The sequence below is a fragment of the Panthera uncia genome (genome assembly GCF_023721935.1).
Source record: "Panthera uncia isolate 11264 chromosome E2 unlocalized genomic scaffold, Puncia_PCG_1.0 HiC_scaffold_19, whole genome shotgun sequence".
Classification (NCBI taxonomy): domain Eukaryota; kingdom Metazoa; phylum Chordata; class Mammalia; order Carnivora; family Felidae; genus Panthera; species Panthera uncia.
In genome coordinates, this window is record NW_026057588.1 from 10,106,936 (window position 1) to 10,129,265 (window position 22,330).

General features: G+C 52.4%; 2 protein-coding genes across 4 annotated transcripts in view; one reads left to right on the forward strand and one right to left on the reverse strand.

The window, feature by feature from the left end:
• Positions 1-279: 279 nt before the first annotated feature.
• Positions 280-7,945, reverse strand: FOXA3 (forkhead box A3). The gene is given in 3 exon segments (XM_049621201.1): positions 280-1,289; positions 1,291-1,968; positions 7,743-7,945. Coding segments are annotated over 3 exon segments (1,053 nt in total). The 5' UTR covers positions 7,812-7,945; the 3' UTR covers positions 280-983.
• An 869-nt stretch (positions 7,946-8,814) lies between these two features.
• SYMPK (symplekin scaffold protein) overlaps positions 8,815-22,330 on the forward strand; it is a 35,446-nt gene continuing 21,930 nt past the window's right edge. Inside the window, exons 1-9 of one of the 3 annotated variants that reach the window (XM_049621157.1) lie at positions 8,815-8,897; positions 12,703-12,826; positions 12,971-13,036; positions 14,776-14,829; positions 14,921-14,994; positions 17,561-17,687; positions 18,379-18,628; positions 19,188-19,358; positions 20,609-20,848. In XM_049621157.1, coding sequence (XP_049477114.1) covers positions 12,722-12,826; positions 12,971-13,036; positions 14,776-14,829; positions 14,921-14,994; positions 17,561-17,687; positions 18,379-18,628; positions 19,188-19,358; positions 20,609-20,848 — 1,087 coding nt within the window. In that variant the 5' untranslated portion in view covers positions 8,815-8,897; positions 12,703-12,721. Of the gene's footprint in view, positions 8,898-9,167; positions 9,544-12,702; positions 12,827-12,970; positions 13,037-14,775; positions 14,830-14,920; positions 14,995-17,560; positions 17,688-18,378; positions 18,629-19,187; positions 19,359-19,462; positions 20,200-20,608; positions 20,849-22,330 lie in introns of those variants that run through there. The other 2 variants (XM_049621158.1, XM_049621159.1) reach the window with 2 other exon arrangements.

Genomic DNA, 22,330 nt, shown 5'->3' on the forward strand with positions numbered 1-22,330 from the left:
CCACCTCCCCCTTCTGCCCTGGCCCCACTGCTGCGGGGGCTGCTATCTATGAGCAAACTGTCCTTGGGGTCAGGGACAGCAAAGAGCCAAAGGTCAGGTCGATGCCTCCCCCAGCCCCTCCCCCAGAGGCAGCCAGCTCCTGGGGGACAGGGAAACGACAATTCAGGTGTTCAAGCCCCACAGGGCCCGCCGGCCAAGGAAACGAGACATTCAACGAGAGGCAGAAACAGTGCCTTTAATGGTCAAACACAGCCAGTATCCCGCTTCCCAGGCAAGAACCAGATTTCAGTAGAAGTTTCCCACACCCTAGCCAGTCCTTTCTGGATTCTCCTGGACCAGAGAGGGGGAATAGGCTCCCGAAAAAAACAAGGAATATTCTCACCTGCATTCCTCACTCAACTCGCACCAAAGAGATGGTGGTGACATGGCCAACACAGGGGCTGTGATAGCCGTCATGGTTCACTGGTTACGTCAGCCAACCAAGATAGTGGCCATCATGGCACCCAATGGGCCAAATAAAGATGTTATGCAGGATGTTGGCCAACTTGGCACCTCCTATGCCAAGAAGTTCCCCAAGAAAGAAGGGACCACAGCCCCCAACGGGCCAAATAAGTTGTAATTGCGATGGTGTCACCATCACATGCAAAGGGTCGGTCAAGAGGATGTCCGTCACCATGTCCAAAGGGCCAGCTAAGATGTCATCCAAGATGGCAGCCATCAGAGCACCCAATGGATCAACTTATAACATCGATCAATACGGCAGTCTTTGTAACACCCAGCGGGCCCACCACCATGTCGATGGCAGTTATCACAGTACCCAAAGGATAGACATGACGCCCACAGAGACAGCAGTCACCACAGTAACAGACCAGCCAAGATGTTGACTGACGGGACAAGCAAAGTGTCACCAGGTGGGTCAGGCCCCAAGGGCCAGATGGTGGGAGCTACAGCCATACCCCACCCACCACGCTCCCACGCCCCTGCTAGGATGCGTTAAGCAGAGAGCGGGAATAGACACCCTGGTAGTACACCCCAGGCTCCCCACCCTCTGCCCCATAGCCCCCAAACCCCACGTCCAGTTTAGGAGGTGCTGGTGTCTGCTCCGACATCAGGTTGTTGATGGAGAAGGGGTGGTTGAAATTGTAGGGTGCATCCAGCTTCAGCTCCCCTGGGAGCTCCAGGCCAGCGAAGTAGGGGGTGGAGGAAGGGGGAGAGCCACAGTCCAGAGCCCCCACGTCTTCCCCACCCTGGGCCTCGGGCTCAGGCGGCGGAGGCTGGGGCTGGGGGGGGAGAGGTGACCGTGGCAGCAGGCGTGGTGGCCGGGGCGGCAGACCCTGCACTGTTCCTGGAGGTGGACGTCCCGCCAGCCCCCTTCTTCACCTTCTCCTCCAGCTTGAAGCGCTTCTGGCGGCGGAGGTAGCAGCCATTCTCAAACATGTTACCTGAGCTGGGGTGCAGGGCCCAGTAGGAGCCCTTGCCTGGCTTGTCTGGGGAGCGCGCCACCTTGACAAAGCAGTCGTTGAAAGACAGGGAGTGGCGGATGGAGTTCTGCCAGCGCTGCTGGTTCTCCCGGTAGTAAGGGAAGAGGTCCATGATCCACTGGTAGATCTCACTCAGGGTCAGCATTTTGCCCGGCGCCTGCTGGATGGCCATGGTGATGAGCGAGATGTAGGAATATGGCGGCTTGGCATGGGCCAGTGGCCTCCGGTAGCCCTTTGGCACCTCCTTCCCGTGCACCAGCCCCGGGCCCGGGCCCCCATACCCTGAGCTGCTGCCTCCACCAGTGCTGGCACCCAGGCCCGGGAAGGTGGGCCCCAGGGGTGCCGCGGGGGCTGGGGGCGCCAGCGGTCCTGAGGGCAGCGGAGAGGCAGGGAGCCCCCCGGGGGGGTAGGGAGAGCTCAGAGGGTTCAGGGTCATGTAGGAGTTGAGGGGGGCCATGGTGGGCACTGGGGTCACCGGTGAATAGACCTGCAAGGAAAAAGGACACAAGGGGAGAGGTCAGTGAGCTTCTACTCTGCTGGTCAGCAAAGGATCACTGGCCCCCTCTGTGCATCTATCCGTCTGTCTGCCTTGCCTTTTCTACAAAGTCCCTCCCATCCTTACCTCTCTCTGTGGATGGCTGTCTCTTGAAGTCTCTCTCTCTTCTCCATCCTCATGCACCCCATCCCTGACCTCACCCTCCACCCCCCCCCGGCCCCCCGTATACTGAAGCTCACCCTTTAAGTGGTTCTCAAAGTGTGGCCCAGGACACCCTGGAGAGTCTCCAAGACCCTTTCAGGGTGTCCATGAGGTCAAAACTATTTGCGTATAATGCTAAGATATTACTAGCCCTTTTCACTTTCTCTCATGAGTATCCAGTGGAGTTTTCCAGAGGCCACGGGGCAGGGGACATCGCAACAGACCCAATGTAGGAGCAGCCACAAGAATCCAGCTGTCTCCTATTGAACCAGACACTGAAGAGATTTGCCAAAAATATAACAGTGCCACTCCTCTCACTACATGTTTTGAAATATAGTTATCCTATCCTATTCTATTTTGTTCAATTATTTTGTTATCCTCTCCTCTCCTCTCCTATCCTGTTCTATTCTATTCTGTTCTATTATTTTTTTTATCCTCTCCTCTCCTCTCCTCTCCTCTCCTCTCCTCTCCTGTTCTATTCTATTTTGTTCTATTATTTTTTTAAGTAGGCTCCATGCCCAATGTGGGGCTTGAACTGACAAGTCTAAGACTGGCCAACTGAGCCAGCCGGGTACCTCGAAATATACTCATTCATTCATTCGTTTTGAGAGAGAGACAGAGGCAAAGTGAAAGAGAGAGAGAATCTTAAGCAGGTTCCGCAATGAGCGTGGAGCCCAACTGGGGCTTGATCCCATGATCCTGGGGTCAGGACCTGCGCCAACATCAACAGTCAGAAGCTTGACCGACCAAACCACCCAGGCACCCCCAAAGTATAGTTATTTTAACAAAAAACACAGTATTTATACTAAAAAATTATTTTATTTTTTTATTAAAAATATTTGTAATGTTTATTTTTGAAACGGAGACAGAGCTCAAGCGGGGGAGGGGCAGAAAGAGAGAGGGAGACACAGAATCTGAAACAGGCTCCAGGCTCTGAGCTGTCAGCACAGAGCCCGACATGGGGCTTGAACCCACAAACCGCGAGATCACGACCTGAGCGGAAGCAGATGCTTCACCGACTGAGCCACCCAGGTCCCCCTAAAAAAGTATGATTTTTAAACTAATTAATCCATATCTTAAAAATTTTCTCAGTTGTAATCTCAAATGCAGTCATTTTTTTTTAGTGCAGTAACTCCTGATAGACATAATCCACATGAATGAAAGCTGTTTGGGGTCCTCAATAACTTTTTAAGCGTGTAAAGAGGTCTTGAAACTGAAAAAATTGAAAACTGCTGATCTCTCCAAACATCTCATCTACGTGGGTACTCTCTATCAATCTTTTAGGTTATAGAATTACAGTGGTTATAGGTCAAAAATGTTTCAGTATCCAAAATGATAGATTTCAATCTAATGTGTGTGTGTGTGTGTGTGTGTGTGTGTGTGTGTAAAATGTGTATTTCTTTTGAGAGAGATAGAGCGCCAGCAGGGACGGGGCAGAGAAAGAGGGAGAAAGGGAGAATTCCAAGCAGGCTCACTGCTGCCAGTGCAGAGCCCAACTTGGGGCTTGAACTCACAAACCGTGAGATCATGACCTGAGCCAAAATCAAGAACTGAATGCTCAACCAACTGAGCCACCCAGGCGCCCCCCCCCCCAACCACAACCTAATATATTTTATGTAGTTACAATGTATCATCCAATCTAAGACATCCTCATTGGTAAGATGCAGCGTTGTTTCAAGTAGCAATAAGAATGGGGGGAAGAAAACAGGGTCAATCCCTCGACGCTATTGACTAGAAGACCCATTCCAGACTGTAAAACATTTCAGAAACGTTCAAATGGGGAAAAACACGCATCTGCACTCAATGGAATACGGCAGACGTTGCTATGTCTCTCTAAATAACCCTCTATTCTTTCATCCATTGAACAAATATCTATTGGCCACCTACTTTGTGCCGGGCACAGCTCCAAACGCTTCACGGGGAAAGGTCTCCTTTTCAACCTTTACAAAGGTACTATGGGGGAGGTGCTATGATGACACCCATCGCATAGCTGGGCAAGCTGAGGCCCAGAGAGGCAGTCCAGGGTCACACAGTAAGAAGGGGGCAGAACTGGGATTCTGAATTTAGGCAGTCTGGCTCCAGACCACCACTCGGGATTGTGCTATAGAAGCAGTGACCAAGACAGATGCAAATGCCTCCCTTCGCAGACCTGACAGTCTAGCAGGAAGTGAACAAGACAAACAAGGAAAATGTAAAGCGGAGATTTCTCCCTTCTGGTGTGCATTTACCCTCCCATCCACTGTCTACCGTCCTCTCTCCCTCACAGCCTCGTCTGCCCTGCTCCCTCCCCTCGCTGGGGTCTCCTGTGGCTCTATTTGGCTCTATTTCCTATTTCCGGGAGGAGCCACCTTTGCGGTGAGTCAGTGGGTCCTGTCTTAGACCCTGTCACTGCAAGGGTCTGCAGGTCCCAAAGTCCTGAGAGAAAAGGGAATTGCCAGGGTCACTCAGAGAGCCAGAGACAGGTGGGAACCAACCCTAGTCTGAGGGCAGGTAGAGAATCTCTCTCTCTCTCTCTCATGAACTTTCAGGTAGCTCTTTTGTCTCCTGTCTCTGAATCTCCCAGCTGGCTCCATGTGTATCTGTCCATCTCTTTCCCTGTCTCATAACCTCTGTGCTCCTCCCCTCTCTCACTCCGCGGCTCCCTCCGTCTCTACTCCCCATCTCTTCTAGCCGTGTCCCTCCCCATCTCTTTCTCGCCCCTCTCTTTTCACCTCCTTCTCCAGTCTCTCCCTCTCGCTCATCTCTCCCCAACCCCCCTGCCTTTCCCTCCTCCTAACTCTTTCCAACCCCATCTCTCTCTCCCCCACCCTATCTCTCCCTGTCTCTCTCTATCCCACTCCCCTGCCATGGCTCTTCCCCTCCAGCACATCTCTGTATCTCTGTTCTCTCCATTCAGCATCGCCGTCTCCCCAGAAGCCTCACAATGAAACTGGGAGTCACAGCTACCCCTCTTCCCTGCACCGGTCTCCCCACCACCACCTTGGCTGTGTCTGTTTTCTCCCCAGAATGAGGGAAGCGGGTCCTTCGGAGCTGAAGGGAGGCAGTGGACTCAGGGGCATCCACAGAGAGTTGGTAAATCCCTCTGCAACCTCCACTCCAATTCTCCGACTCCATCGGACTCCTTTGTATCACAGAGGAAGACTGACCAGGACCCCAGGGCCCTCCTTTTCTGGTCCCCACCCACCCGGAAGTCCTCCTTCGCATCTGACCTCAAGCTCTCCTGCTGCCCTAATCCACCCTGGGCTTTCCCACGCCCTAGGGCTGGGATGAACCCCCAGTGTCCGGGTGTGAGCCTGTGAACCGGATCTCCCCAGCCAGGGCGGGGCTGAGACTGGGGGGAAGCCTTCAGGGGACCTGCACCCCCATCCCAGGAGGCTGGAATTTCTCTCCTTTCATTTCCTTATTGTCTCTGAGGAAGGGTGTGACAGCGGGCAGAGGAAGGCGGTGTGAAACCAGAAGCCTAGTGTTTGGTCCCAGCCCCAGTCCAGATCCTCAAGCAGCCCCCCAACACTCGGAGAGGCTTCGGGGTTCCCATCTCTAACAGGGGGGAGCCCTCGGACCAGCTGATCTGTAGAACTGGAGTCCAGGGGGGACACCCCAGGGTGCTAACTTTCCAATTTCCTTCCAGATGGGGAGCCTGATCCGGGGTGTCAATCACCCCAGCAGGAGGGTGCTGTGCGCAAGAAGCAGTTTGGGGACCCTCTTAGTTCTTAGATGCTGAGTGAGTGCAGATGTTTCTCTATTGTTCAGACCCAAGGGGGAGGAGGTGGCTTTGCTGGTGGCTGATCCAAAGGCTGGGGACACCATCAGATCGTATTTCCATTTCCAGCCCCCAACATGCTAACTCTTCCAAAATATGCCCCCCAGTGCTAATCCTCTCTAGACTCTCTAGACTGTCCTTGGATTTCTGACAGATTCCCTACAAATTCTTAAACTTCAGACTGTGCCCCAAATGGCAACTCCTCCGTCCCTAGACCCCGCAAGGCTTACTTCTTCAAGATGTGCCCCCCCCCCCACCAACACAGATCGGCAGTTGGTTCTCTTAAATCATGTCCCCAGGCTGAACTCTCTAGGGGTTCGGCTGGGATCCCTCACTCCCTGGGAGCCTCCACGTCGGACCTGGTCCGTGCCTTCCCCACTGCACAACCGATATCTCCAGTAGGTCCCAGCTCTGTCTCTCAGCACCCCCAATCCCTTCCCTGGTCGGCCCGCCCCACCCCACGTGCACCTCACACCTCCACAGCCCCAGGACTGGCCCCTCCCGGGCACCCTGCCAAGCCCCGCAGGCCTGGGGAACCAGGAGTCCCACCCTAAGCTTCAAACCCCAGACCCAGAACTCAGGCACGGTGGGGCCCCTGGAACCTCCAGATCTCAGAATCTTTGGAGCTCTCAGCCATTCCAGCCCCACTCCGACCTGAAGCCCAAAGCCTCCTTCCAGGTTAGGAACCCAAGTGTCTGGACCCCCATAACCCTCCTACCAGGACCCCTCCCCCGTCACTTCACAATCTTGACTCTCTGGAAAGAATGAGCCAAGGGGGAGCCCTTGCAGCAACTGGAATGGGAGTTAGACTTGGGTAAGGACTTTCGGTCAGCTGAGGTGCGGGAATTAAGATACACCCCGCCCCCTACTCCAAGGGCGGCCTTGTCGAAGGTGGGACAGTAGGGACGTTGGCAATTACTGGAGATAACTGGAAGGGGGGGTGGTGGTGTGAAATCTGAAACCCTCCAGCCTCCAATTAGGAGTATCCCTGCTGAGGGTCTCTGAAAACAATTAAACCACTGAAGTTCAGTCGGGAGGGGTAAGGATCAGGAGTCGGGATGGAGGGTGGAGACTGACCCCTCTCCAGCCAATGCCGTGGCTCACATCTGCTCTCAGGCTCCCAACTCTGACCCCATCTGGGCCCCCATCTATCTGAGCCCCAACTCTCACCCACCTGTTATTACAGACTCCCCCAAACCATGTCTGGTTTCTTAACTCTGAGCACCAATCCCTATTTTCTGATTCCTAGAGCGCCACCCCCATGTTTATCTCCCAGCCCCCAATTCTGATTTCTACCCCAGAACCCCCATCTTTAACTGTATTCTAACCTTGAGTTCCCCGCCTCAGGCTTTCCTTCACGGTGACCCCTTTCTCTCATCTCTTCGTTCCGGTCTTCCTCCCCCCACCCACCCCCCATTTTGAACCCCATTTCTCAATCCCCCCAGCTGGGTCCCCTATCCTGGACCTCGGATTCCCATCTTTGGTTTTTAACATTTCAGTCCCTTGGATTTGGGGGTCCCCGAGCCCCGGTCTTCACGCGTAAACTATGACCTGACCCTTGCCTAAATTTTTCTGACTCCCATTTAAGCCCTGGCTCCGGTCAGCCTAAACCGCAGTCCCGTGCTTCCCCCCCCCCCCCCCCCCCTCCCCATCCCTGACTCTTACACCTGGTCTCGGTGTCTCCAGTTCCTCCGCCCCTCAACTGCGGTTGGGGCCCCCATTTAATCCCCATCCTTGTCCTCGATTACGCCCGCACCCTGATTCCTGCCCCCCGCTTCCCGCTCCGCCATCCCCGAGGACACACCTCGCCCGCCTCCGGGTAGTAGCTCCACTCGGCCAGGTCATGGGCCTCCATCTTCACAGAGCCCAGCATCCCCCGGGCCCGCGCCCCCTCCCGCCCCCGCTCCGGCCCGGGGTGGGGGGGGAAACCGAGCGCTTCAGATCTCTCAGCCGGCACGGCCCGAGTTCCGACCGGTGCCCGCCCGTCCGACCGCCCGGGGTCCCAGCCGTCCTGGGCGCCGCGGGAGGCGGCCACGCTTTATAGCTGGGACACCCCCCCACCCCCCCCCCCCCCCCCCCGCTCTCGCCCGCCCCGGGCTCCCCTCCCGCCTCCCCGAGGGCCGGCGCGCTCGGGCTGGGGCGCCCCCTGCGGGATTGAGAGGAGATAGACCTCAGGCGCCGGGAGCCGCAGCCCGTGGCCGCGAAAGCTGGAGGTGGCCGAAGAGGGACGGAGCTGCAGGTGGGAGACGCTGCGGATGCTAAAGCCAAGGGCAGAGCTCTGGGGCTTTTCTACTCCGGTGGGTTTCATCATCTCGACAGGAGAGGGCGAATAGCCAGAGCCCAGTATGACGGCGGCGGAGGAAAGGGGGCTCAGAGCGCAGTGGATTGCAGAGGTCCTTATGCTACTGTAAGGACCGTGAGAGGCCCTCGAACCCACATTCCCACTGGACAGACTGGATGATTGGAGCTTCCGACAGCTGGAAGTGCTCCAGCCTGTGTAAATGGTCAGGACCAACGGTGGAGGGGATCGGAGCCTCTGCTTGGGTTCCACTGGGGCGACAGACCATCTCCAGGACCTAAGAGCTTCGTCGCCCGGACTGTCCACTCGCTCTAACGCCAGCCGTCCAGGGACTCGGAACCACCGAGAACTCCATTTCCCAAAAGCCTCTACCTTCCTTTCCGTCCAGTGCCTCTGCCACGGGACTACATTTCCCTTAAGGCACGGCGCTCCAAGGCCGGAAACGAAGGGCGCCCCAGCGTGGTCTGGCTGAGGGCGGAAGGCCGCTCGCGCAGCCGGAGGTAGGGGCGGGTTCGGGCCGCACCGTGGACTCCATTTCCCGGCGGCCCCGCGCGCGCGGCGCGTGCGCAGTGTCCCGGCGGCGAACGGAAGATGGCGACGGCGGCGTCTGCGAAGAGGCGCTGCTGAGGGGGCGCGAGGGGGACGGAGGCCGGCGCCGCGGTGAGCGGGGGGCGGCGTGGGGGCCCGGGAACGAAGGGAGGAGGGACCCCCCAAGCGGCAGGGGCGCTGGCCGGGGGGTTGGGGCGCTGCGAGGAAAGGGGAGCAGTGACGTTCGGGACCCCAGTTTCTTCCCCTGCCCAGGACCCTCCCGTGGCTCCCCAGTGCCCTCAGGGCAAAGTTCCAACGTGGCCCCCAAGGCGCGTCGGCCCCGCCGGCCTCGGCTCGGCCTCTCTGCCCGCTCCTCACTTCGCACAGCTGCCCTGGCCTTCCGGTTCCTCAAACTCGCCATGGGCCTTCCCGCCTCAGGCTTTTTGCACATGCTGTCCCCCCTCTGCCCGCAACATCCTTTTACCCATTCTGCCTGGCTAACTCCCATTCATCTTTCGGGTCTCGGCACCAACGTCACTTCCTATGCGAAGCCCTCCTTTCCCGCCCTCCGTCCCGAAATCCGCCTGTTAAACGCTCTCATAGGTCCCTCTTCCTTTCCTTCACGTCACACGTGGTCTGATTTACCATTGGACCTTTATTTGTGAGGCTTTTTGATTAGGTCCTTGACCGTGAGCTCCACGGGGACAGGGAGGGACTGAGTATGTGTTGGTCATCGCCGAATTCCCAGCACGGCGCTGGTCGCACTGAAGACACCCGGGTACTGTTCGTTGAATGAATGAATGAATGAAAGATAGTCCTGGGGTTACTGCGTAAATGAGGGGAGTCGTCGTACTCCCGGGTGGGAGTATACCGGGAGGGAAAGGGAAACAATGAGCGTTGGCAATAGCCAAAAGGCTGCAAACACCCCAGATGTTCTTTACTAGGCAGGAAGGGCTGGCAGAAAAAAAGCTGGTTAACATCCACGTGATAAAAAGCTATGCAACCTTAAAAAGGAATGAGGGGCTGGGGGGGAAGGGAAGGAAGAAAATGCCTGTACACGGATACAGAGAGTGGGCTCCGGAATATCTTAAGTGAAAACGGGTGAAATGGAAGGCAGGGCTTATTATATGCGCCCCCCCCCCTTTTTTTTTTTTTACAAGAGAAAGGGAAATGTGTTTATACCCCACGACAGCAAAGGATAAACCAAAAAGTAGAAGAGGAAGAACGCAGGGCAAATAAGAAAAAATAATAATAATAATAAATAGTAAATAAATAAAAAATAAAGTGGGAGATGTCAACGCATTATTATCGTGGACAGAGTGGAAAGGTTCGTCATGAAAAAGGTTTATTGTGATCTGGTAAGAGACAGCAGTCTGCTGGCTGTCAGGTGACCATGCCTCCCTTATGTTGGATGAACAGACCTGGGACGGGAGTAGGTGTTCCATTCAGAGAGGCAGCCCCGCGTGGTGGGGAGGAGGACAGATCCTGCCATCCTACTGCTGGGTCTGCGTTTTAGAAGCTGTGAGCCTTCGGTCAAGTGACTCCCTCCCTTGCCTTCCAATTTCCTCATCTGTGAAATGGAGATTAAAAATAAGACCTGTCTCAGGGCACCTGGCTGACTCTCAGTGGAGCATGCAATTCTTGATCTCAGGGTGGTGAGTTCAAATCCCACGTTGGGTGTGAAACCCGCTTTAAAAAATAAAAATAAAAATAGTACCTGCCTCAAAGAGTTGGTGCCGTGGGGTTTAAATAAGTGAATATATGTATTAGAATTGTGCCTGGCACGTTAGCTATTATTTTTCAGACATTCTAGAACCAAAGGGCATGGATGCTAAGTCCAGTGGTTGCTGAAGCCCTTTGGCATTCCCTCAGATATTTACCGAGCACTTAATAGGTGCCGAGCGTTGTTCCGTGCTGAAGATCTAGAAAGTGAACACACACACACACACACACACACACACACACACGTACACCCCGGCTTTCATGGAGCTTATGAATATATAGTATGTTGGTGGTAATAAATGCTGTGTAGAAAAACAGTAACACAGTTGGAGAAGGAGACGGAATTGACATGTAAAATAGGGAAGACCTGGGGCACGGAGACTGGAGGAAAACGAGGACAGAGGTGGAAGCAGCCACTCATAGGAGGTCTTGTAGTGAGGATGATGGCTTTGACTGGAAGCAAGATGTGGGTGTGACAGATGGCAGGGAGACAGGAAGGAGGTCTTTGGATACTCATTCATTCAGCAGACGTCTGTTGAATTTGAATTACGCTCCTTTTAGAAAGTGCATCTTTTTTTGCCTTCAAGGGTCATTAACAGTCTGTGCAACATCCTTCAGGTCTTTTCAGGCGTACCTAAAAATAGTAGCTGTACTTATCACATGTGTTATGTATGTCTCCTAAGTTATCTAGTCCTCAGAATGGTCCTGGGAGGGTAAACATTGTTACCACCCCTGTTCTATAGAAAAGGAAACAGACCCGGTTCATTCTGTGTGTCCACACACAAACTTGACAAAAAGGAATTGCTCTATTCTGTGGTCTGTGGGCTCTTGCAGACGCGTCGTTTTTTGATAATACGTTGAGATCCACCAGATTTATTTTACTGTTTTCTCCCACTTCCGCTTTTTGGTTTGTCTTTTCAGTCTTTTTAAAGTATGTATGCGTACGTACGTATTTCCCTTTTGTAAAAAGGGAGCAGGGGCACCTGGGTGGCTCGGCCGGGCGGACGTCCGACTTCAGCTCAGGTCATGATCTCACAGTTCGTGGGTTCGAGCCCCGCGTTGGGCTCTGTGCCGACAGCTCAGAGCCTGGAGCCTGCTTCCGATTCTGTGTCTCCCTCTCTCTTTGCCCCTCCCCCACTCATGCTCTGTTTCTCTCAAAAATAAATATTAAAAAAGGGGCGGGGAGAGCATACAGTAAACATCTGCTTCCACTTTGCTTGTTTTCACTTAACATACACTGGAATCCACTGGTTATCAATGCAGAGAGATTTTCCTCACTTCCTTATACAGTTTCCTCCTTTCTTTATACAGTTGCCTAGTATTTTATTATGTGAATTTATCATGGTTTTTCAGCCACTCTCCCTGTTGGAGAATCCTTGGGATGCTAGCAGTCTTTTGCTGTTGGGAATAATGCTGTAATTGATCCTTATTTCATAGTTTTGCCAAGTGTGACTTTGGGACAGATGCGCAAGTCTCGCCTCCCCCCCCCCCCTTTTTAAATATAAAATGTTCATTTTGAAGAGAGAGAAAGAGCGTGAACAGGGGAGAGGCGGGTGGGGGGACAGCAGATCCAGAGCCAGCTCTGTGCTGGCAGCAGAGAGCTGGACATGGGGTTCGAACTCAGGACCACGGTGAGATCATGACCTGAGCTGAAGTCAGATGCTTAACTGACTGAGCCACCCAGGCACCCCTTCTCCTCCCCTTTAAACAAACAAACAAACAAACAAACAAAAACCCTCCAGAGTATTCCAGAAAATGGTTGAAACGTTTCTTTAGGCCTTTTCTGATGTGAATACTTAGCATGTAGGACTCTGTGACTGGTGCTCCTCAGAGCTATGTTTTAGAAGACTTGCTCTCACTTCTAGTCCAGAGTACAGCCCAGATGGCAAGACGGGGCGCGGAAACCAGCGAGGTGGCTGCTGTGTGTCCATTCGTTCAGTCATTCAGCAGACGTTTGTGGTCAGCCTGCTGTGTGTAAAGTGCTGGGGGTGAGGCTTGGTACTCCACGAGGTACTACCTCTGACCTGGGAGGCATCAGTTTCTCCCAGATTATAACCCCCAAGTCTGAGACAGACCTTGGATCGGGGAGGGACTTCAGAAGACCCAACAGGGACGAGGCAGAATGGAAAGGAGGGTTGAGCCCTTTGTGGAGTGGGGGTGAAGGTCCAGCCCATCCGCAGGGCCCTGGAGCTTGATCTCTCCTCTCCTTTTCCAGGCGATACGGGACAGCAGGCATGGCAGGCAGCAGCGGAGATAGTATCACTCGCCGGAGTGTGGCATCCCAGTTTTTCACACAAGAGGAGGGGCCGGGCATCGATGGCATGACCACCTCAGAGAGAGTGAGCACGGAGAGAAGGGCTTGGAATGGGGAGCCACAGCCCCTGTCTTGGGGTGGTCCGCCCCCAGGTGACGGGGCCCAGGGGGTGCCAACAGGGCTGGGCTGGCCAGGCTAGCACCGTCACCTGCCTCTCCCCTCCGTCCAGGTGGTGGATCTCCTGAACCAGGCGGCGCTGATCACCAATGACTCGAAGATCACAGTACTCAAACAGGTGAGGGGGTAGGGGGATGCTGGACAGAGCAGCGTGAGGGTAGGGGGCGGTGGGAACATACACAAAACAAGATGCCGGTGTCACACCGGCGTCCACGTTTAAGCATTTAGGATGTGCTTGCTGTGGTGCTCAGTGCCATACAGGCATGTTCTCACTTAATTCTCACAAAAGCTGAGAGGCAGGGTACTTTGGTCCCCAGTTTCTTTTTATTTTTCTATTTTTTTTAATTTTTTTTAACGTTTTATTTATTTTTGAGACAGAGAGAGACAGAGCATGAATGGGGGAGGGGCAGAGAGAGAGGGAGACACAGAATCGGAAGCAGGCTCCAGGCTCTGAGCCATCAGCCCAGAGCCCGACGCGGGGCTCGAACTCATGGACCGCGAGATCGTGACCTGAGCCGAAGTCGGCCGCTTAACCGACTGAGCCACCCAGGCGCCCCTGGTCCCCAGTTTCTACAGAAGGCAGCAGAGTCTCAGGACTTAAAAAAAAATGAGCCTCGGGTCAGTCTGCTGGAGCTGGCTGAACCAGGACTTGAATGCTGGGCTCCACCTCCAAATCCGCTGCTCTTCATGCTTGTATTTCCTCACTGCCGGGTTTCTGTCCAGTGGGGAAGACGTGCAGGTCACCAGACGGTGGGAGCAGAGTGGGCAGGGCTGGGATGGAGGAGCCCAGCCTGCTGACCTGGCCTAGGGGTGGGGAGTCAGGGAGGGCTTTCTGGAAGAGGGGACATGAGAGCTGAGACCTGGAGGACAAGGAGAGAAGCAGGCTAAGTGAGAGAGGGAGAGTGTCTCCAGCAGTGGGCACCATCGGTCATGCAGAGGCAAAAGAAGGCGTGAAGACTTAGATGGGAGTGGGGGCTGGATGTGGTTCAGACCAGGAGGCAGGTGAAGTTCGGGAGCCGGGGGTTTGGGTTGGCCGAATGAGAACCCTCGTTCTGCTACTTGCTCGGCGTGTGGCCTTGGGTAGCTGACTCCTCAGCAGTGGAAGCCACGCCTGTGCTGGCACTGGGCCTAGATGTGACTGTCTGTGGGAAGGGCTAATTCCAAAGAGCCTGGCAAGTACAAGAGCATCAGGAGACGGGTTCTCACTGTCATAACTGGCAGTGTGAATGGGGAATAGAAACACGGAGAGTGGAGAGAATTGATGGATGGGCCTCAGGAAGGAATTCGGGCAGCACTTTCCTCTTTTCTTTAGCCCCTTTGTATATCATGTGCTCGCTACCCACCAGGACCCTGTGCCCTGTATGATCTTCTTACTTTTTAAAAAAAAGATTTTTTTTTAACGTTTATTTATTATTGAGAGACAGAGAGAGACAGACCGTGAGCAGGGAAGGGGCAGAGAGAGAGGGAGACACAGAATCTGAAGCAGGCTCCAGGCCCTGAGCTTGTCGGCACAGAGCCCGACACGGGGCTCGAACTCACAAGCCAAGAGATCATGACCTGAGCCGAAGTCGGACGCTTAACCGACTGAGCCACCCAGGCGCCCCCTGTATGATCTTCTTATTCAAGCCTCACAGGAGCCCTGTGAGTTGGCATTTCAGATCCCCATTTTATAGAAGAGCAAACAGACCCAGGGGAAGCCAAACTGCCTGGGCCGTGGTTGGGAGTGGCAGAGCCAGGATTTGAACTGAGTTTATCTGCTGCCTCCCTCCATGCTGTGTTCTACACACTCCTATCTGTACTGACTGGCCCCTGGTTTTATACGTATGGCCCTCCTCCTCATCCCCAGTCTCCTTCCAGGTCCAGGAACTGATCATCAACAAAGATCCCACACTACTGGACAACTTCCTGGACGTGAGTGACCAACGGGAGAGAAAAGATGTGGGTGTAGAGGGAAGGGGAAGGATCCTGGTGCAACCCTGACCCACCTTCCTGATGTTGGCAGGAGATCATCGCTTTCCAGGCGGACAAGTCAATTGAAGTGCGCAAATTTGTCATCGGCTTCATCGAGGAGGCATGGTACGGGGTGGCGCAGGGAGCCCCCGGGAGCGCCCCTGGTGGAGACCGCCTCTTCAGCTCCCTGCCTGGCCCTACCCTCTGCTTCTCAGACCCAATTTCCCTCCCACGCGCACTGATTCCTCAGCAAATATTTAATAAGGTCAAAATCTTGGAGTCATTCGTGATTCCTCTACTTCTCCCACACTTCACATCTATATCATCAGTAAGGACCGTTGGCTCTACCTTCAGAATTTAAACAGTATCTAACCATTTTTCAACCACTTCCTGGGCCATTAGGCTGCTCTAAGCCACCATTACTTCCTCCCTGGATGACTTCAGGGAGGGGCCTTTCTGGTTCCCCTGCTTCCACTTTCTCTCCTGTTTAATTGAACTGAAATTCACATGACATAAAATTGCCTACTTTAAAAAAAATTTTTTTTTAATGTTTACTTCTTTTTGAGAGAGAGAGAGACAGAGCGTGATCGGGAGAGGGGCAGAGAAAGAGAGAGAGGGAGACACAGACACCAAAGCGGGCTCCAGGCTCTGAGCTGTCAGCACAGAGCCCCATGCGGGAGTTGAACTCACAAACCGTGAGATCAGGACCTGAGCCGAAGTCGGACGGTTAACCGACTGAGCCACCCAGGTGCCCCCAAATTAACTATTTCTCAGTGGACAGTTCAGTGACATTTATAGTACATTCACCCATCTAGTTCAAACATTTTTATCCTTCCCAGAGGAAATACCATAACCATTCCCTGCTTCCTTCTTACAGCAGCCAGAGTGATCCTGTTAAAATGTCAATCAGATCTTGGCAGTCCCCTGCTGTCAGACCTCCACTGGCCCACTGTCTCACCTAGATTGAAACCCAGACTCTTCCCCCTCACGTCATCTGCTCCCGGTGGCCTCTCTGATCTTCACTCACATCCTCCAGCCCCCCCCGCCCCTCCCCCCTGTTGTTCCTTAAAAAGCTCTGTTCTCTCAGCTTGCTGTACCTGCAAAGGATGCTCACCTCCCCCTATGCCCCACCCCGGGAGCCACCTGGCTCGCTCCTTCACTTCCCTCTGGTCTTCCTCAGTAAGCCTTTCCTGGCCACGCCAGTCCACTGCCACACCTCTGGCATCCCCATCTGCACTGTTTGTTTATAGTGTTTTTACTAGTTGGAAATAACCTTGACGCTTTTTCTTTCAAAAATGTCCACCCTGTGAGGACAGGCCTTCTCTGTGTTGTGGACCACTCTATCCCAGTGCCTGGAACAGTGTTGGCACGTAGGAGGAACTGAATACATACTGGTCGAACAGAAATTGCATCGCAGTGGTGACCACATGGCACGCTTACTGTGCCATGCCCTGTGTGAAAACCTCTCCTCTGTTTTCACCTGTCATCTTCGCAGCAGCCTTGGCTCTGTTATCCTCCTTTTAAGGGAACGGAAACGGAGGCTCAAAATGATAAAGTGATTTGTTCAAGCTGAGTCATTTGTTCATTCGGCATTTACTTGGTGCTTTGTGACGCAGGAAATAAAATAGCCCCTATTTAGTGACTGTTTTCTGTTTGTCAGGCACCATACCGAACGCTTTACCTAGTTACCTACTTTGATTCTCAAAACAACACCATGGATTAGTTATTTGGCCCATTTATCTCAAGACAAAACCGTGACTCAGAGAGGTGAAGTAAGTTTCCCAAGATCACACGGCCAGTATGTGGCGGGGCTGGGATTTTAACCCATTATCTGTAATGCCATTGCCCAGATTCGTAATCGCCACCTTTTACTGGGAGAATATGTGGTAAATTTCCAGAGTTTGCAGAAAAACCGAATGTTCAGCAGGTACGTGCCAGACATTTGTGTGAGGCTGTAGGAATACAACAGTGAGTAAGTACAGATACTGTTTCTGCCTTGATGGAGCTGGCAGTTGAGTTTCACATTTTTTTTTTGACCGATGAGCTTAATATTTGACTTCACGTTGTAGAATGTCGTGAAAATTACATTCATGACCTGAGCTCTAGGTGTGGCCTTCCTGAAGTTTTTAGTTCATCAAGCAAATAACGTATTTCATTCTCAACAGAAAATGGGGCTCCACTAGGACTGACTTTGAAAGGGTCCCCTGCTTTCAGAGGCCCCACATTGAGGTAAACAAATTAGTAAAGAAGACCAGCGATTACATAAAGCGAAGTGCTTTCTAGTAATGCCAGCCCGTATTTACAGATGCTTTCTATCCTGTTCTAAGTACTTTACAAGTATTGTTGCAGTGTTCACAGCAAGCTGTGAGGTAAGTAGTCTCCTAGACGAGACAGTTGGCTTGGCCAGATTCACACCGTTGTCTGGCGATGCCGTGCCTTACGTGAACAGCAGAGTCTTAACAGTGAAAGAGTGGGCTTTGCAGCACTAACCTAGAGAGGAGGTTCATGGGTGGCTAAGTCTGAAGGTGCCAAGCATTGTTTGCTGACAGGGCAGGTGCAGTCCCTGACTTTGCCCCGCCTCTACTCCAGTCTCCTGACGTTGATCCCAATTTCCCTTTCCTCATGGACCCCAGGCTCCCATCACATGCCCAAAGAACCAGCTTGCCCTTGCCATTTTTTCTCCATCCCCCAGCAAACGAGACATTGAGTTACTCCTGAAACTGATCGCAAACCTCAACATGCTCTTGAGGGATGAGAATGTGAATGTGGTGAAGAAGGCCATCCTCACCATGACCCAGCTCTACAAGGTGGCCCTGCAGGTAAGCGCTCCCTCCCACCGGGGGGCGTCCCGATCTGACAGGTCTCATTTATAGCCTCCTTGGTTAGACAGGGACAGCTGTGTTAAACCAGGGACGGGTCAAATTCTTTATGGGCAAGATGTGCTGTTGCTTTTTGGGAACAGACAACAAAGGGGTCTAATGTCCTAATGGTCAGGGAATCCCCATTCGTCCATCCATCCATGCATTTAACAAACATTCCCTGAGTACTTCCTCTGTGACTCACAGGGGCCTCAATGGTGCTTATGGCCTAGTGAGAGAGACCGACTTGTGTCAAAAGCATCACAGAAATTTTAATTTTAGATCGTAGTAAGTTCTATAAGGAAAAGAACACACTGTGATGTGGTATTCTTTAGCGTGAATGAAATAAATGAATCCATTTGATTTCTGCTGCCATGTCGTGAGGTCAGCGTTGTTATCCCTTTGTCATAAGATTTGAGCCTCTTCACTCCGGGTTGTTAACCGTGCGTGAACCTCATGATGGCGGAACCAGACCTGTCGCGGTCATCACTGGGCCTTGTCCCCACCATCACCTAGCACAGGGTCTGGGGCAGAGGTGTAGCTCAGTAAATGTTTTCCAGATGAATGTATGCGTCATCATTTGTGGACCTCTGAGTAGTGATGGAGTTGGCGATGTCTTGTCCCCGTCCCTCTGTCCCTGTCCCTCTCGCAGTGGATGGTGAAGTCACGAGTCATCAGTGAGCTCCAGGAGGCCTGCTGGGACATGGTGTCCGCCATGGCTGGTGACATCATTCTGCTGCTGGATTCTGACAATGACGGCATCCGCACCCACGCCATCAAGTTTGTGGAGGGCCTCATTGTCACCCTGTCACCCCGCATGGCAGACTCGGAGGTGCCCCGCCGCCAGGAGCATGATATCAGCCTGGACCGCATCCCCCGGGACCACCCCTACATCCAGTACAGTGAGTGCCACCCATCAGCCCGTCCTATTTGTCAGTCACTCTACACCAACTACCCTCCTCCCCTTCCTCTGCCCCTGTTTTCTCTCTTAGTTTTTCATTTCTGGAGACTGTATAAGACGGTTAAGAGCCCAAATGCTAGGGTCAAATCCTAGCTTCAACACTTATTATATGAACGTGGGCGAGTTACTTCTCTCTGAACTTCATTTCCTTTTCCACGGGTTTGTAGTGAGGTCCCATGAGGAGGTGAGCACTTAGTAAATGCTGGCTGGTTTTAAGAGTTTTCTTAAAAGTAGGCTCCATACCCAATGTGGGGTTTGAATTCATTACCCTGAGATGAAGAGTGGAATGCTGTACCAACTGAACCAGCCAGGCGCCCCTAAATTTTTATGCTCATTAATAGTCCATCTCCTAGGACTCATCAGCCACTAAATTTTCTGGTCTTTTCCAGCCATTCTGAGCCATGTGTAAGGGTCTCTCCCCTTTTGGCCCCAAAGGCTGCTTTCTCCAGAGGCCAGGGAGAAAGGCCCCTGCTAACTGGTTCTTTTCTCTCCCTCATTAGATGTGCTGTGGGAAGAGGGCAAGGCAGCTTTGGAGCAGTTGCTCAAGTTCATGGTGCATCCCGCCATCTCCTCCATTAACCTGACCACAGCTCTGGGCTCCCTTGCCAACATCGCCCGCCAGAGGCCCATGTTCATGTCAGAGGTGATCCAGGCCTACGAAACCCTGCATGGTAGGTTGGGCCACTGCCCTCCCACTCTCCACTGGCCAGTCTGCTCCTTCCTGAGAAAATGTGAGCCGGGTAGTGGGTCCCTGAGGGATTCATCATTCTGGTAGGTCTGGACACAGGAGGCATTCTTTAGACAGGAATCTTTGGTTGCGTATGACAGAAACCTGGTTCAAAGCTGGCTTTAATATTAAGATATGTGTGGGTGAAATGATATGATGTCTGCTAAATACTTTAAAATGTTCCAGACTCTCCCGCCCCCACCAAAAAAAAAAAAGAAAAAAAGGGCAGGGTAGATGTGCCAAGATATAAGCAGAGTGTTGATGGGTACTTGGTTATTTGTTATACTCTTTTCTCTGCTTTTGTGCATGTATGAAAACTGAAATGTCTGGGGTTGAGGCGTGAATATGTACAGATCGTGGAACTGTCTCCATTTCTTGGCTCTTATTTTCTCCTTGTTGGCTTTGTTCTGTGTCACTTTCCTTGGGGTAGCAAAGATGGCCCCCAATACCTCCAGGCCTCCATTCTGTCCACTTGGCAACCCCAAGGGACAGAGTGTTTCCTTCCCAGTCATTCCATCAGAAGTCCAAGGGCTGATGCCCATTGTGCCTGATTGGCTGAGAAGACCTTGGTAACCTGTCTCTGAACCAATCACAATGCCCGAGGGATTTACATTGTTCTTACTGGCTCTGAGTCTTTTGCCCACTTGGACTGAGAATGGAGCCGGGGTGGTTCCCTCAAAGGAAAATGGGAGCACTGTTGGCTGATGAAGGAGGGAAGGATGCTGAGCAAGCAGAATTACAGGCATCCTCTTTCTCTCTAGAACAGGGAAGGTTTGCTCACGAAGGTGACTGTTAGACATTAGAATATCATTCTGGTGGCAGGGACCGACAAGGCACTGTTGACGGCAGTTCAGTTGGGACATTGTGGAGGTGAAGTTGGTGATGATAGCCTCCCCCGGGGGAGGCATGTTGGAATTTCCAGACCAGAGATGGAAGGAGATGAGACTTTATGTTTAATAGGAGAGAGGGTGAGCTTTCTTTTTGTTTTAAGGTTGACTAATCCCGATGGAGACCTCTTGAGGGTTTTAAGCATCAGCTCGTGCAGGGGGACGGCTGCACATGAGATCTGAGAGCGCAGGAACCTTCCTAGGGGGCGCCTGCAACCACTGCCCAAGCTGGGGACTCGGGAACTGAGCTTTGCAGGGCCCCATAAGCTCCGTCCACAGGACAGAGCTCCTGCTTCTTTCCTCACAGCCAACCTGCCCCCTACGCTGGCCAAATCCCAGGTGAGCAGCGTGCGCAAGAACCTCAAGTTGCACCTGTTGAGTGTCCTGAAGCACCCGGCCTCCTTGGAGTTTCAGGCCCAGATTACCACCCTGCTGGTGGACCTAGGCACACCTCAGGCTGAGATTGCCCGCAATATGCCCAGCGGCAAGGATGCCCGCAAGCGGCCCCGGGACGACTCGGATTCCACACTCAAGAAGATGAAGTTAGGTGAGCCGAGGAGCTGAGCCAGGCCTGGCGAGAGGTGGGGGCAGGGACTGGCCGCGTTTGTAGTATTCAGTTACTTACGTTCAACTGTCAGCTTTATTTATGTTGGTTCATATTACATTGTAAATTATAGCGTTTAGATATGACCTAGCAAATGATATCAAAATAGAATTATTAAAGTAGTTACGAATTGCTTAAATCATGCAGAAGGTGAATAAACAGAAAAGTCTCCCTCTTGCTCCTCTCCCCAAAAGTAACCACTCCCTAAGTGTTAACACTTAGGTTTTCTTTCAGAAATACCTCTGAGTTCTCCTTTCCTTTGTTTCCTTTATAATTGGATTTGTTTTCTGAAGTAATTTTTTTTTTTTTTTTTAACATTTTTATATATTTTTGAGACAGAGAGAGACAGAGCATGAACGGGGGAGGGGCAGAGAGAGAGGGAGACACAGAATCTGAAACAGGCTCCAGGCTCTGAGCCATCAGCCCAGAGCCCGACGCGGGGCTCGAACTCACGGACTGCGAGATCGTGACCTGAGCCAAAGTCGGACGCCCAACCGACTGAGCCACCCAGGCGCCCCTCTGAAGTAATTTTTTAATGGTTGTATTATTTTGTCAATGGTGTGAACCATGGCAGACTTTCTTACTATAAAACTTTTCTTTTTAAATCACCGATGTTCCGTTCTAGAACATTTATGAAAGAATTAGATTTTCTTTTTTAAGGAGGCTCCACGCCCAACGTGGGATTTGAACAAGAATCAGATGCTTTACTGACTAGAGCCACCCAGGCGCCCCAAATTCCAAGCAGGCTTCACACTGTCAGCGAGGAGCCCAGTACAGGGCTTGAACTCACAAACCGTGAGATCATGACCTGAGCTGAAACCAAGAATCAGATGCATGACTGAGCCACCCAGGCGCCCCTTTTCCCCGTTGTAAATACTAAGTTGAGGGAGGTACTTGTACTGTCTACAATACATGTTCCCCTTCAAATTTTGACCCAGTGGCTTTAACATCTGTTGATGATTATTGCCTGCATCTGTTATTGCTATAATGGTTATGAGAAGATTTCCTTCTGCATTTATTAGTTGGCATTCTGTAAGGAAGAGCTTTCTTCTTCCAGCTCAGGTCATGATCTCACGGTTTGTGAGTTTGAGCCCCACGTCGGGCTCTGTGCTGACAGCATGGAGCTTGGAGCTTGCTTCAGATTCTGGGTCTCCCTCTCTCTCTGCCCCTCACTCACTCACAGTCTGTCTGTCTGTCTCTCTCTCTCTCTCTCTCTCTCTCTCAAAAATACATAAACATTAACGTATCCCATACTTTTTTTGAGCATTTTTTACTTTCTGGCATAACAAGATGTCTAGACTTTACTTACCCCAGCTTTGGAATCAGCCTTTTCTCTAAGGAGCTCTGGATTCTTTTAAGTAGGGAGTAGTTTCAGAAACTAAGATTCGAGCCCTGGGTGTGCCCACTGCTATTGGGCACGTGGAA